Consider the following 15,171-nt stretch of genomic DNA (forward strand, 5'->3'; position numbering starts at 1 on the left):
AATGAGCTCTTAATTGTAATAAAGAAGTTCTTCATCCATAAATTCTTATCCTTACTTAGTACTCCAACATCTAAATGTCTTTTAAAGAAGTTATATCAATTAATGATGCCACCTGGCGATATTCCCGAAGCTTGTGACTGTGTCTCAAAGAGTGTGATTAGTCTTTAGGTAGATATATTCGCAACCAGACGCTGCCTTATGAAACGGAGACGACACCTAACACCTCAGGGGTTAATGACCCAAGCTGACACTGTGACAGTCAAAGCGAATATTTTCAGCCTTACGTGAGATAATCAAGAAATATGAGATAAATATGATGACGCGTATCTACCGAGAAAAGCCATACTCCATTTAACACGGGAATCAATAACAGGCGTGTCTCATTGATCGGAAACCGCAATAATACCATAAATGGAGAATATCTACGCCGGCGGAAATTGTTGTGACCCGCGCGCGGACGAACCTTCTAGACGCAGTGACGGTTTGTTTTCTCACCGTTCTATTCAACTCGGGCCCGCATTGAAATATCTCAGTGCGCGACGTCTTTCTGCCGTCAGGGCTCCTCCCTATGTTCCCCAACCGCCTGTCCCACGTTTAGTCACGTGACCGTTGATGAATCATTGGCGCGCCTAAATTGTCGTCTGTACATTTAGCCGAGCTGAGCGAGATCAGAGCAGACGATACTTTTGCGCTGGGACGTCAAGTTTATTTGTGCTTACATTGATTATCATTCGGATACCTGTACGTAGGAAAGATGTCATACAGAGCCAACAAATCAGGCCTTAGCGCCGAGACACAGGATAAGGTATGATAATTATTTCATTTTTTAAATATTCAACAGGTTGTCAGTGTGGTATAATTGTTTCCGCGATGGTTAAAGATTTTATTGGGAGAAACATTGGACGACTCGATGACTAAAATGAAATTTAAATGTGTTATTTTCCAAAGTGACAGATATTTCATGTAGGTCAGACTGTTGGAGAGTGCTGTGCATTCCTCTCCAGCTGTTATCAAGACCGGCTGTATCCCGTAGCGATTCACGGGATCTTGGGTCTTTCAACAATGTGGCTCTAAACCAATGAACCAACACACTGTTTACATATTTTGTTCACGGAAATTGATTTTACACATCTGCAGTGTTTAGGAGGATACTCAAACAGTCAAAATTAAAACGCTTGGTAAACCGTTTAATTTTCGCTTGTCAAAGAAGAAGTTTTCAAATTCTGAAGTAGGACACACCTACAGTTTAAAAAGAAACAGCTTATATTACTTACATTAAAATAGTTGATGGGGAATGACGCCTCCTTTTTGACATGTGTTGACATTAAATCCACCTTAACGTATGCAACACGAATATGTACTTTCACGTTTCGTTAACCCTTTAAACAGTGCACGAGTGCTCATCCAATGGTTTGTTGAAGTAATCTATTTGCACCCACTTATTAACGATCAAATGAGCCAGTGTCAGATTTGCGATTGATTTTGTTCTACCTACATATTAACACCATTTACTAGTCAATAGATGGCATGGGTGACGCAATCGCTGTCTGTGCAGAGTTGCGTCCCTTTACCTACTATGATCATGGGTTCGAATCTCAAAGTTTAACTGAATATGTTCCTACGTTTGCCAGCACCATACTATTCGAACAAAATAGGTTGTTGAGCCTCTTTCTGGATTCCCTTACTTGCAGTGGTGTTATTTGAGTGGATGTGGATATCACTAGGTTATCAGTCGGTGTGTGATTAAGATTCCGTTATCTGTAGAGGAAGGACTGTACGAATCACCATTACAACCCTTATCCTGTATGGACGTATACCAAAGCACATATCCGGTTCACTACATACAATAAACGTGTATACCCGTGAATATTCCGGGGTAGAATTGGTCTTTAGCAACCCATGCTTGCCGTAAAAGGTGACTGCTTGTCGTAAAATGCGACTAACGGGATCGGGTGGTCAGGCTCGCTGACTTGGTTGATGCATGTCATTGATCCCAATTGCGTGGATCGATGCTCACGATATTAATCACTGGATTGTCTGGTCCAGACTCGATTATTTACAGACCGCCGTCATATAGCTGGAATATTGCTGAGTGCGGCGTTAAACAACAAACCAACCAACCAATAAACGTGTATGTGATTTCAAATTCACTAAGTGGGGGAGTGAGTATGGTTTTTAGGAATATTCTAGAAATATCACGGTGGACACCAGAAACGTGCTTCTTACATTGTACCCTTATTAGGAATCGAACCCGGGCCTCGGCTTGACGTGCGAACGCTTTTACCACTCGACTTCTTCACAGCCCACTTCCCCGAGCATGCATAGCATACACCTGCGTGTGTGAGAGTATTGAAGGTATAAATAATACCTTTTGAATTTAGAAACCGTTCGGCTTCACGTTTCAAACTAAGCTAAGAACTATTGCATGTCGGGTAAAGAACATTCATCTTCACAATGTCCTAGGGTCACAACTACAGATACGATTTCACCTTTGTGTTACTGACAGCCTTACCCTAGTGCTATCAAGCCGCTGAACTGACGTTAACTTAGACGCCATCAATGTTGAACTGAACAATTATAGCCAACACAGGTACAAGAAATAACTTGTTCACAAGTCATATTAACTTTTTAATACAACATATGTGAATCGTTTGCCTGTCACAACCAAGGGCCGTGTCGATTCCCCTGAAGGGTGCACTATGTAAAGCCCATTCTGGTGACCTTCTGGGGATATTGCCGGAATATTGCTAAAAGCAGTGTAAAACCACTCTCACACACTCTAATAACATTTTGTGTCGTACAGGTATGGTATGTATGCTACATGCCAAAGTAGCTTATGGACACAAGGTTCTGTAGAGTGCATATTGACTGTCTTTTTACCTGTCTATTCACTGAACACCGCGTGGTAGTCTGCCTTGGGAACATTATTCAGTGTCGACGCAGCCCGAATCCATCATCTTCCACATGCGTCATGTTTCAAATAGCTGCATAATTTAGTCCTCAATATTGCGTACTGAAATGTTCACACTGAGCGCAGTGTAAAGACCCTTCAAAAGACGTTTAGCTTGCTCGACTAGACGATTCCAGCATGTTGCTTGTATAGGATTACCAGGTATCGAGAGGTTAACGCTTGGATTTATCTTCGTTTTAAAGCAAAGTATGGCGACACTGTGTCTATTTTATCCTGAAACTAATGTGTGCAACTATGCGAGCAATATGACGCAAATAAATCACCATCACATACATGTTTTAAACTTTATTGTGTGAATAGTTAAACGAATAGGACAGAGTCGCTAACCTTGTCTAAGCCCAGCCTCCAGAACTTTCACCTACTTCTGTAACACAATAGCAATCCTTTAACCATTGTATTCCAGTCGCCTCCTCATCCCAGGTTTCCTGTGGCTCTTCCATCACGTCACCTTTTCTTCTACAGAGGACAAACAATTTGTGAAACAGTGACACGGGTGTCATTCACTTCGCTTAGCTTGTGTGGGGTTAACTGCTTTTCAACGCACGACTGGTTGCCACCTCCATGCCTTTTAATAATGTATCATAAAGTTCACCAGAGTTTATACAATACTAAACCCATTTAGAAATACCGATTGCACGACAACGTGTGATATGGTAGGAGTTGAACAAACAACAACCTCAACCCTGAGTTACCGTGCATGTGTATGGGACATGCAGAAAGGAGCTGCATGTTCGAGGATATGGTTGAGTGGATGTGTGTGGGTGGGGGGTGGGGGCATTTAGATCCTTTTAAAGGAGTTCTGGTCATTCAGCGCTGAATTTAAGAACATTCCAGCCATATTACAACGGGGGACTCACTGGTTGTTAACCCTTGGGAAACCACATCACCCATTCAGGGGAGATGGGTTAATTTAGTGGCATTCCACAGATACAGATGTGTAAACTGATACCTCCATAAACCGTTTATACAGAAACTGTTATCAAAGAATTTGTAGAGTACGTTATAAAACTACAGGGCATAAGTCGAAAGGTCTTCACAAGGGTGTGTCGCTGAACCCTTGATAGTAATCAGCAGGTCTCCTATATCGTGCGTTAAGTTGACGGCTTCCTCGTGTCAAGTAGGCAAACAAAGCAAGCAACTCATGAGCCACATGGAGGAATACTATTATAGACAGAAGTATTAGCATAAGCCCAATAATAAAACGCAGCAGAAATTGTGTTGCTTTATATCGCTTTCGGATCAGATGATCATTTTACTCATCCAAAAAAGATACTTTGTAAATTTCATGCTTTGATATGCCTTGTTCAATCTTATTATTGGAAGACGAAGTCACTATCGAAGTGTTAGCCGACAGGGAAATGAGTTACACATTTCCGTCTGTTGTGTTGTTGCGTGGAAGTTTGGGAATCATTTGTATACACATGGTCATATCATGACATGGTTTTTGACCCCGAAATGTTTTCCCTTTCAATGTGGACATGCGAAATGTAATTTTGTTTACCGCTCTGTTTCTGTCATCGGTGTTTCTGCTCAGTGTAATCCAGACAATATTAAAACACATTTGTTGTTCAATATTATTACATGTATAATGGAATATCCTTCGGCTGCTATTAATGATCTGGAACACTCGTACTTGGCGAAAGTCTTATTAATTAACTGTTGAGGAGATACAGCCCTGCAATTATTACCAGATATAACAACTTCATTCTACCAGTGGTCTCGGATGTTTGAGACACAAAGTCGTAAAGAAATGGGCACTGAGGTTTTACCTCTGTTGATAAAGAGGTTTACAGTGATTGGTTGACCTCTTGTGCTGAGTCTAACACGCCACTTTTCCCACTCAATAACCCGGTATTATTATTATCCCGTTCAATTATAGGGTAATTGAAAATCAATCTCCTCGGCATCTTGCCATATAAATGACAATAAATATGAAAATGTCAATATAGGAGGGATTCTTAATGTTTGCTTTGCACGTCAACTATAATGTAAATGTAAATGTAGGTGTAAAAATAACTAAATGGTTTCTGTGTACAACGTTTCCATATATCTATAGTTCATGCATATTTGGTTCATAGTTGGGAGGGTGCACGGGTGGTCCAGTCGTCTAAGCCACAGAAGTTCCTTGTGCAGAGTAGCTTCCCTGGCGCGAACCAAAAGACAATGATTCTTATGTTCGAATCCCATTTCGCCCTTATTGTGACTGTTTGTCAGAAAATATCCGTGCTTGTGGGTTTGACCAAAGTGGTAAACGTCAAAGACCTCTTCACTTCGAGATCTCCTCCCATATCAAGCTGACCAGCCGTGTTCAAAGCGATGTTAAATTCAACTCATTCGCTAATAGTTATGAAGTCCAAAGGCATGTGTGTTTTATATGCTGTAATAGCGATGGGTAAACACCGTTCTACAACATTGTAATGTGCAAAGGCAATCTTTGTCCGAACTGTGGCACTTAAAGGGTTAATATATTAACATATTCACTTGATTTCATGTCCTTTTAAGAGGGAAGTTATTTTTCCTGTGAGAACTATTCACCTGACCTCAACAAATGGTGGCCTGTGTACTTTGAACTCATCATCATATTGTGGAACATATGATATTGTAAACCATTTATACCTGATTCAACAATGTTCCATGTGTGTATTCTGTAGACCGTGGAATATAATTAATCATAGGTCAGGGATATATGTACATGGATGAACGGAAAGGGAAACCGCTGGAAAGTTTTAAAGCACATAAGCAACACGCAGAATCACATCTTGTTTAAAATCCAAATGTATTGAATTTCCCACCATACTGTACTTGTATGGGTAGTCATTTAAATGTTTTGAAAATATACCTGATTTCGCTTTTTGAGATTGGTATTATTTCCTGTAGAATGACTCCATCCAATTAATTAATTGTTTCGTTTGATGTCACTCATGTATTGTTTATAGGGCACAACCTGTTACAATATTGATGAGACAGCGCAACAGTGAATCATTCACTACACCGTGTAGGTGATACATGCTGAGTCAGCGGTTTCTCTCACCGATCAATACTGGTGTGATCACGGGACTCTTCAATAACTAAGGCGATAGGCCTTTGGTCACCTGCAGACAAGAGCCATTGCGCCACATATATTTTCCGGTTGAAAATAGGTCCGTAGGGTTCGAGTCTCCAAACAGTTATGAATTTCCAAAATTACGTGGAACAGGGTGGGAACAGGTCCCTCCATAATTGTCCAGGGACCATGGGAGTCCTAGGTTTCAGCCAAATCAATAAACCCCTGACTGAACATAGGCCATTTGGTTCCCAGTCTCTTCAGTGCAAAGGATTGTGTTGGTCTTTAACAAGCACGGATCAATGTCCATCGTCGACTAGAACAGACCCACAGTCTATTGATCTATCCACTTTCAGCCCATAAGCGATTACGAGATAATTCCCCAGCCCAAGATGGTCTCTTTAGGAACGTCCCAAATTCAGATATCCAATCATAGCAACAGACTGGCATCCCCATGGCTTAACCTTTATCACGTAGCTCACGTCCGGAGAGGAGGATGGATGTCACTCGTTTATGTTAACCTGGATCATCCATGCCCGTCTCCATTAGTGTAATTTCCCACTTATGACAAGGGTTGTTTAAACTGGTGAATTTGTCCAAAAATATTATTGATTCAGGAGTTTGTGATATAACTGCGTATAAATATCAGTAAATACAGAGGAATGTTAAAAACATCTTACTCAGTTAAAATCTCAAAGTATTAGTTGAAAATTGGAAACATTCTGATACTTAATTTTAACAAGCAAAGTGACATGACGTTCAAAGTTAGGTCAGACCATTCGAGACTTCAGCCCATCCCAGTAGAATCACAGACATCCTTTGCTATTTGCTCTGCTCGGATGAGGGGTTGTTTCTGTATTTATTTTACCGCTCAGTGAGGTACACAAGGGGAAACAGCTAATGTCATGCTTGTTCAGACATGTCGTTGTGGCCTCTTGGCAGACCCATTAAGCCTCATCCCATCTGAGTGTCAAAGGTTTAACATAGAACTCCTCGTTTGATACTCCCTATGCCTATGTGAACGCTTGAGCGTCATGTAAATTGACATTATTCCATCACATCTTGAATGATGTATATACACATATACTCATTCACTGACATATTGTATAAACACATATAGTGAGTGAGTGTGGTTTTATGCCGCTTTAAGCAATATTCCAGCAATATTACGGCGAGGGACACCAGAAATGCACATTGTACCAATGTGGGTAATCGAAACCGGGTCTTTGGCGCGAAGAGCGAATGCTTTAACCACAGTTCACAGTTTCACACAGTAGTAAAGTGGATAGTGGATACAGAACATTTCTAGTGCTGAGCTCCATACTTATGTATATGTTTCCGGACAGAAATATGTCTGACAGTTCAAAAGGATTGATAAAACATAAAGCAAAACATGACTCAACATTTCTAATGCGAACATTTTCACTTCCAGATTAACAAGAAATATGACAGTGAGTGTGCTGGTGAGATGTTGGCCTGGGTGGCCAGCATGACGGGGGAGTCGTTCAACACAGCAGGGGACATGGACAACTTCCAAGAGGTCTTGAAGGACGGTGTTCTACTTGGAAAGTGAGTACTGGTCTACGTATTATGGCTGATGTGTCTCTTTTGTGATTATTCGGAATTCTAGCCATACATTTAAACCATTTTAGGCACGAGTAATTCGGGAAGATAGGTAGTTACCTCTTTAGGTTCATGTACTATCCACGTCGATCTTAAGGAGTTACATAAACACAACTACCATAACCTAAAGTCAATTCCCAAATGCGTGGATCGATGCTCATGATATCAATCACTGGATTGTCTGGTCCAGACTCGATTATTTACAGACCGCCGTCATAAAGCTGGAATATTGCTGATTGCGGCGTAAAACAACAAGCCAACCAACCAACGTAAAGCCATCACAACAGTTTCAGGCACATAGGATGATGATATTCTGCAGAAAAAGTAATGGATTCTTAGGTTATGAATGCAATTCAACATCAACAGAAAGATATGTATCATAGTGTTGTGTGTGTTTTATTGTATCGTTAACCAAATGTTATTCAATTGTCTCTTGTAAAATCAGACGGATGTGTATGGTCATGATCTCTATATATGTATCGCTTAGATTCGTAGAGGATACCAATGATGTATTCATGGAATATGTTCCTTAAAACTGACACAACCATAACACTGTTTACTTATCAAACCGTAACAATTGCGTTATGATCAACTTTGTGACTTTCAGACTTGCTAATGCCCTGAAGCCAGGGAGCATTCCAGCAAAGAAGTTGAAGTCCACAACACTGAGTTTCAAACAGATGGAACTTATCCAGCTAGCAGTAGATGTATTTAAACAAATGGGCGTTAAAGACACCGAGTCATTCCAGTCTGTGGACCTCACAGAACGTGTTAACCTTAACCAGGTCGTCATTTGTCTGCAGTCAGTTGGAAGGAAGGTATAATGCCCTAATCTTTGATTACAATCAGAAATTCCAATTTCACCAATTTTTCCCATTGGAAAACTGTTAAAATGTGAAACCAAATTCAGTGAATCTTCAGCTATTTGATATATTTGTCACTTCGTTTTCTTTGGTCGGTTTTGCTGTATTTCACAAGAGGTATTAGAGTCTATAAAGAATGTAAAACAATAGACATGATTTTTTTATTATAGACCTTAATGTCCCCTTCAATGAAGCTTCTAACATTTTAATATTGTTAATAATGAAGGCGGTTATTAGTTTTAAACACTCCAACAAAGTGTTTCATCATTTCAGGCTGGGCATGGACCAAAGGAAGCACAAGAAAACAAGCGCGACTTTTCGGACGAACAGTTGAAAGCTGGCCAAAGTGTCATTGGTCTTCAGATGGGTACTAATCAACACGCTAGTCAAGCTGGAATGAACCTTGGGAAGATGAGGATGATCACAAATGACGAAAAACAGTGAAAATAACAATCTCATGTAGTAACAAGCACTTAAAGCATCAAGGCATCTATGACTCTGCTTCTCGCCTTTCACACAAAAGGCTTGTCCGACCAAAACGATCTTGCAAGGGACCAGTCATTGGCGGGTTTCATGTTGTGTGAAGTTCATCATCTTGGCGTGTCTATGAATGAAACCGCTGTGAAGTTTAGGACCAATCGTCATGAATGAACGGATGTTTTTCCTTGGGACCAACTTTAAGTGCGAACTAAACCAATGAGTGGTCTCACACTGTAATGTTAAATATTTCCATCAGTGCAGCTGTACCCAGGATCAGTGGGTCAGACAGTGTTAATATAACCAAAATGCTCTCCAAGATTCTCAGAAATTCTCATCTCAAATTTGTTGTAACAAAATATGTTATTCAACACTGTGCATAATGTATTCAGTTGGAAAGGAAATCTTCAGTTTGGAACTTTTTGCCACATGTATATGTATATCACGCATAGTACTTATCATGAGTTGAACATTTCAAAACGGCGATCACTGTCATTGTCATCATGGGACCAAGTTCTAGATATATCATAATTGCTATGTTTGCAATATTGGTAATTCAAACAAGTTTACACATGCTTAGATTAGATAGATAATACAGTTGTGTACGGAGGAAAGGGAGAGAAATAAATATATATTCATTGACACTTTATTGTCATATGTTATCATTTATTTATCTAACCTTATACACAGATGCCGGATTCTCATTGACTGAGAGCCATTCTATATTTTTCAATGTACTTCGTTGACGTGTAAAGCACATTTTTATGTTACCAGCTCGAGTTGTGAAGAACTGTTAGCAACGTACATTTGCAACATACCATCCGCAATTTTGTATCTCGAATTAATAATGTAAGACGCCCTTCTCCGGATATCTACGACATTTTCCGAATGAAATAGCTCAAGGGAAATAACTCTTAGTTAATTTTCTGTCGTCTGCTGATTTGCCTAACCGATTAGGACCATAGGAAGCATGCATGAGACAAACCTTCAGTAATATTAGGTGTGCGGTAAGATAAATACGCTGTTCACCGGTCCCTCGGGTGACATGGGTCTTTGTTAGGCTATGGTTCCCCAGCCCATGAGATTGGTGGACAACTAAAGTACCTCACACAGAAGACCCTACTGGGGGTGTCGTTTGGGAGCAAAGCATTGCGATACCCTTGCCATAGGTACATGCAAATTAACTATCTTGCAACAGTTGTGCGACATTATGCAAGTAATGTGCTGACATTGAAAGGGTTCTGTTCATTTTAGTGAGAAACTTTGGAAATTAAGCCACTCCATTTAGAATATTTGGTATTTGGACATATTAGAAAACATGTTTACTGACATATGCGAATATATTGGGACAGCAATCCCACCCACCCTATCCTCCTCCAGAACATGATTGGACGATAGAAAACCCGAATTTGGAAAAGTCAGCCAACGCTTCATGGTCAGTTTAAACGTTTTAACAAAGACAAATTAACAATTGTTAACAAGGCGATTTGCTATCCGGGCTTTCCTATCATAAACAATTATGAATAATATTTCATATGTTTGATTTCACACTAGTAATGTTAAATGTTCATAATGTGAAAATAGGACATTCATTATGTCTGCAGCTGTTACATCCACGTCGTGTCCCAGATGTACAGAATACTGGGAGAACCTGTTAAGCTACATGACCCAGTATTGTGTGTATCTGTATATATATGTGTGCATGTCAATGAATATATGCGTACATGGAGCCATGGCGTGTTTGATGCGGGTGGTACGAAGGCCTTGGATGTAGTAGGAGTAGCAGTAGCAGTAGGAGTAGCAGCAGCGGTTGCGGTAGCGGTAGCAGCAGCAGTAGGAGTAGGGACATTTGGGCATGGGTCACAGGTATCCCAGTTTACGCTTAGCCGATTGTTAGGTTGATTAAAAAGACGACTAGGGCCAGTTGTTAATTTCGTTTGTTCTACAAATAAATGTTTCTTATTATACCAAGAAATTACATTATTAAACAAATGCATCTACGTTCTTTTATGTCTCATTTATAATGAGAGGACACATTAAGACAAAATGCAGTTTGTACTGATAATCACCTGCTTGAAAAAAAATCAATTACATTTAAAAACTGGTGCAGACATCCACCCTCAGACGTGTCAGACAACCGACCAAGGTTTGACATCAATAACGGTTAAACGTTAAAAGAGGCAACATACAAGAAATGAAAATCAGTCCCATTGAAAAACGATTACACATATTTTATAGTTAACATACAGACAATGACATATTTTATAACATAATACACTCTTCTCTCTAAAATTAAAACAAATATTTTTTTTCTGATGATGATATGGTGGAATAGAGCTAGCTAGAACTGGCTTGACTTGCTTTTGTGTATATGTCTAGATTGTTTTTGTTTTTAAATAAATATATTCTACAGTCATGGTGCAGGACTTAGTTATCCCCACTGTTTCTTTTTCTATTGGATTGACAAAAAGGTTTATAATATTAGGATTGGATACTGAAAAAAACATCACAAGGTTTAAAACTAGCTGTATCAGTTAGAACCCATAAGTTAAAATGAAAGTGTACATTTATCGTGTCGACCGATAAACTAGTCATGATCTCTAGGCGTGAACTTGATGTAGACCCTCATGACGTCACGTGATTATTGCACTTCACGCAGGAAGGTAAATACTGCATCACTGTTAAGGTTTGAACACTAGCTCCATAAAAGGAAATGTGGGACGTCAAGTTTGATCAGTGACGGTATTATTACGTTGTCATGGCAACGTAGCACAATGGCGGCCAAGGACAGACTGAGTCGTGTTTGCTTTCTAGGCGGAAACAAGTGACACGGGCTATTTGTAGAGGCCGGACCACGCTTATACTTGTCTATATTAGCATACCCTGATAAGCCCTATATGTATACAGCAGCGGTAGCGGGTTATTTGTACAGCCAAATTTGTATATTCTCGGAAATCGAAATTTATACTTGGGAGACTGGTGGTGGTGCTAAAACGTATATGTCCAAAATAAAATCACAATAAATATAAAACCATTGCTTATTAATTTAATGTATTTTTTGCACACAGTTGTCAGAACACATACACAAGATTAAATAAATATCGTGTAAAATTGCGTTTGGATTTGGGGTGAAGAGATAATGGTGACGCCTTTGCCCGAAGATGGAATATTTGCCTCTGGTGTAATGTGATTAAGAAAATGGAAGTTGTTTTCAACAATATGCAACAACATTCCAGTTGTACCTGGGCGGCTTTCAAATCGGGATAAGGTAAACACGTTGCTGATAGTGTGAACGCCACACGCTGTCGGAACACGCACATGACGTTACACCATCACCCAGGACATGTACTTTAAATAAAAACCCTTTCCCGATTCAACAGTTCAACAGAAATCTCTGCTAAAAGCAGTGTCGTTGTACGAATCCGACTATACCATGAGCATGTGTTTATGAATCACTGTCAAGTAGTTATGATACTAGGTGTTCGCGAAAAGGTGAGCGTATCCTGCCCCACCGGTGGCACCCATCGCAAACACAGGCAGCGGCAAGTCAATTGTTCACCTGGAAAAGAACACAAAATAGAGAATTTCATCGGACATCATTTTTGACACTGAAGCGTCAAATTTGGAAATGTCCTACATATGTTTACGATAAAACTTTTTAAAAACTTGCATGGCCTTGCATGGAATGTTCTAACCTTGATCACACAACTTCTGAGCAAGAGTCGTGTGACGCTCTTTGAAATCTTGGTAGAAGGAGTTGTGAAATATAAATACCAAAGGCTGGATCTGCTGGAATATTACTCGACACAAAGGGAAAGTTGAAGTTATAGATCTAAATATGAAACAGATGAGGTGGTCTCACGGGTCTCACTTATTTTTAGTTCAGGTGGGTAAATCAGTCGAAACCCTCCGATCCTCAGTCGCTACCAGATCACACATTTTAACCTCCCGATCCTCATAAGACGTACACCATCAGGTTACACATTTTAACCCAGCGATCCTCATAAGACGTACACCATCAGGTCACACATTTTAACCCAGCGATCCTTATTAGACGTACATCAGCCATGTCACACATATCAATCCTTCGATCGTCACTTGTCTGCTCTAACTACAAGCACGAGGTACTGGGGATCTTTCTGTCTCTAGCTAAGGAGAAATGTAATCTTTGTCTTACATTGTAAACTTGAAAGCTTTTGTCGTTGTTTGTTTCGAATATCACAATTGTTTTGTGTCCCCGTAAGGTCTCCTTACTGACTAGGGAAGAAATGTAGGATTTATTATATAAACACAATGATACACTGTTTGTTTTTCGAGATGAAGTGCTATTTGATGGTACACCTATCGGCGTCCTTTAGAGTTTTAACATGAAACGCGTGTTCATATATAAGAAGCCAGAACTCGTTGATTGATAGCGATTCATACACATGCATATACTCCGGAAACACAACCGAGCCAGATGCAAATGTCCTGCAACTGACCAACATTCTGTGTCTATTTGATTATACACCTTTTGGCGTCCTTTAGATCTCTAAAGATGTTATCGAAATATGTGCCTGAAGTCGACCAGAGGCATATATGGCATGCAAGAGAAAAGATCTCGGAACACACAGGTGCACAGGTGTTTAAGGAACATCAATGGTTCCGTGTTCTGGCAGTTGTTATCTCGCTAGAGATACCTGTACATTCTTGTATTTCACAGTACAATACATTTTATCGAGAAAAATAATTGTTTGATAAGTATTACTTGGAAGTTGACGGATGACAAAGTAGACACACTTTATGGATAACAACTTCTTTTCTTGCTTGACAACGGTATAAGGGTCTATACTGAGAGTTTTTATCCGTGATCTTCCGTGAAAAGCAAATATCTCCGTGATTTCTCAAAACAAAATAATTATGTTTCAGCCTCAAAATTACGTTGTTGCAATGTGGGTTTAATTTTAAACGAAACAATACCTAGTTTTGTAGCTGAAGCTGAAAAAGTTCTAATCACGATACGAAATCCAAGGTATATATGTCCCTCTAATTTAAACCGTTCCCAACTTTAACAAAGATTTAACAAGAAGAGCAAAGTGAACAGCCTAGGCAAGTATAAAACAGTATCATGAATCATTGTACCGCAAGCCCCCACACACAGACCAGTACATCCACTACAACTCCTGCCACCATCCCCAGATAAAACAAGCCATCATCGCCACCCTCACCCGACGTGCCAAATCCATTTGACACCCTGATGCCCTCAGCAGTGAACTGGACCATCTCAAGGAAACCTTCACGTGCCTCAACATCTATCCTGCCCATCTAGTCTCCAAAACCATCCGCAAGACCCTCAAAAACTCCGACCCCAGGCCCAAACCAGCTCCATCGCCCATCAGAATCACCATACCCTACCAAGGCCCTGTCACTCATCAGATTGCCCGCCTCATCAAGAATAAAGCCAACATAGATGTCACCTTCTCTAGCGGCAAGTCTATCAAGACCCATCTACAAGCCAATGGTAGAGGCACAAGCTGCACAAGTCCCAACCCCCGAGGAGGTATAAACCAGTACATTGGAGAAACCCTTAGACCCCTCAACACAAGACTCAAAGAACATCGGACCTCTGTTAACAAACCCGACAAGAAATCCGCTATTTCCGAACACATCCTGAAGAACGAAAACCATAACATCATGTGGGAAGCCACCAAAGTCCTGTCTACCAACAACAACAACTGGCGACTAAGGAAACTACAAGAAGCCATTGACATCAGGAGACACCAGCCAGCCATGAGCCGTGACCAGGGAACCTAGTGCTTGGGACTTATTGCTTTGATCTTTGTCGGGGCTAATTGCCTAGCTGGCTTCAATTTGCCCCTTGCTATGTCCATTTTTTCACATATCAGTGCAAAATATCACCCAACCCCCAACCCCCAACCCCCCCCCACCCCCCCCCACCCCCAACCCACCCCCCCCACCCCACCCATTGATCCATTACCAATTACTTCGCTATGATAACTTGAGTGTTGGCTTCGATTGTCTATTGCTAATCACCTATCCGCGCAAATCACCTGTTGACTTCCTTTGTTAGCTAGTACCCTTTGTTATTTTCTTATCTTATTAATTTAATTGTCCTTACATGTACATATATATGCCCTCTGCCTCATGGCATTCAAAAACAGAATAACCTACCAAATCAAAATCACATAAACAAA

General features: G+C 40.4%; 2 protein-coding genes across 2 annotated transcripts; both read left to right on the plus strand.

The window, feature by feature from the left end:
- Positions 1-613: 613 nt before the first annotated feature.
- Positions 614-9,621, plus strand: LOC139476034 (myophilin-like). The gene is made up of 4 exons (XM_071259275.1): positions 614-805; positions 7,447-7,583; positions 8,245-8,455; positions 8,774-9,621. The coding sequence occupies exons 1-4, from the start codon at positions 755-757 to the stop codon at positions 8,942-8,944; spliced, it is 570 nt and encodes a 189-aa protein (XP_071115376.1). The 5' UTR covers positions 614-754; the 3' UTR covers positions 8,945-9,621.
- Positions 9,622-11,751: 2,130 nt separating this feature from the next.
- Positions 11,752-14,770, plus strand: LOC139475602 (uncharacterized). Its single transcript, XM_071258791.1, has 2 exons — positions 11,752-11,801; positions 14,224-14,770. Exons 1-2 carry the CDS (start codon positions 11,752-11,754, stop codon positions 14,768-14,770), a joined length of 597 nt encoding a protein of 198 aa, XP_071114892.1.
- Positions 14,771-15,171: the final 401 nt, after the last annotated feature.

The sequence above is a fragment of the Haliotis cracherodii genome, unplaced genomic scaffold, assembly GCF_022045235.1.
Source record: "Haliotis cracherodii isolate W230 unplaced genomic scaffold, xgHalCrac1.p SCAF_3, whole genome shotgun sequence".
NCBI classification, from domain to species: Eukaryota; Metazoa; Mollusca; class Gastropoda; order Lepetellida; family Haliotidae; genus Haliotis; species Haliotis cracherodii.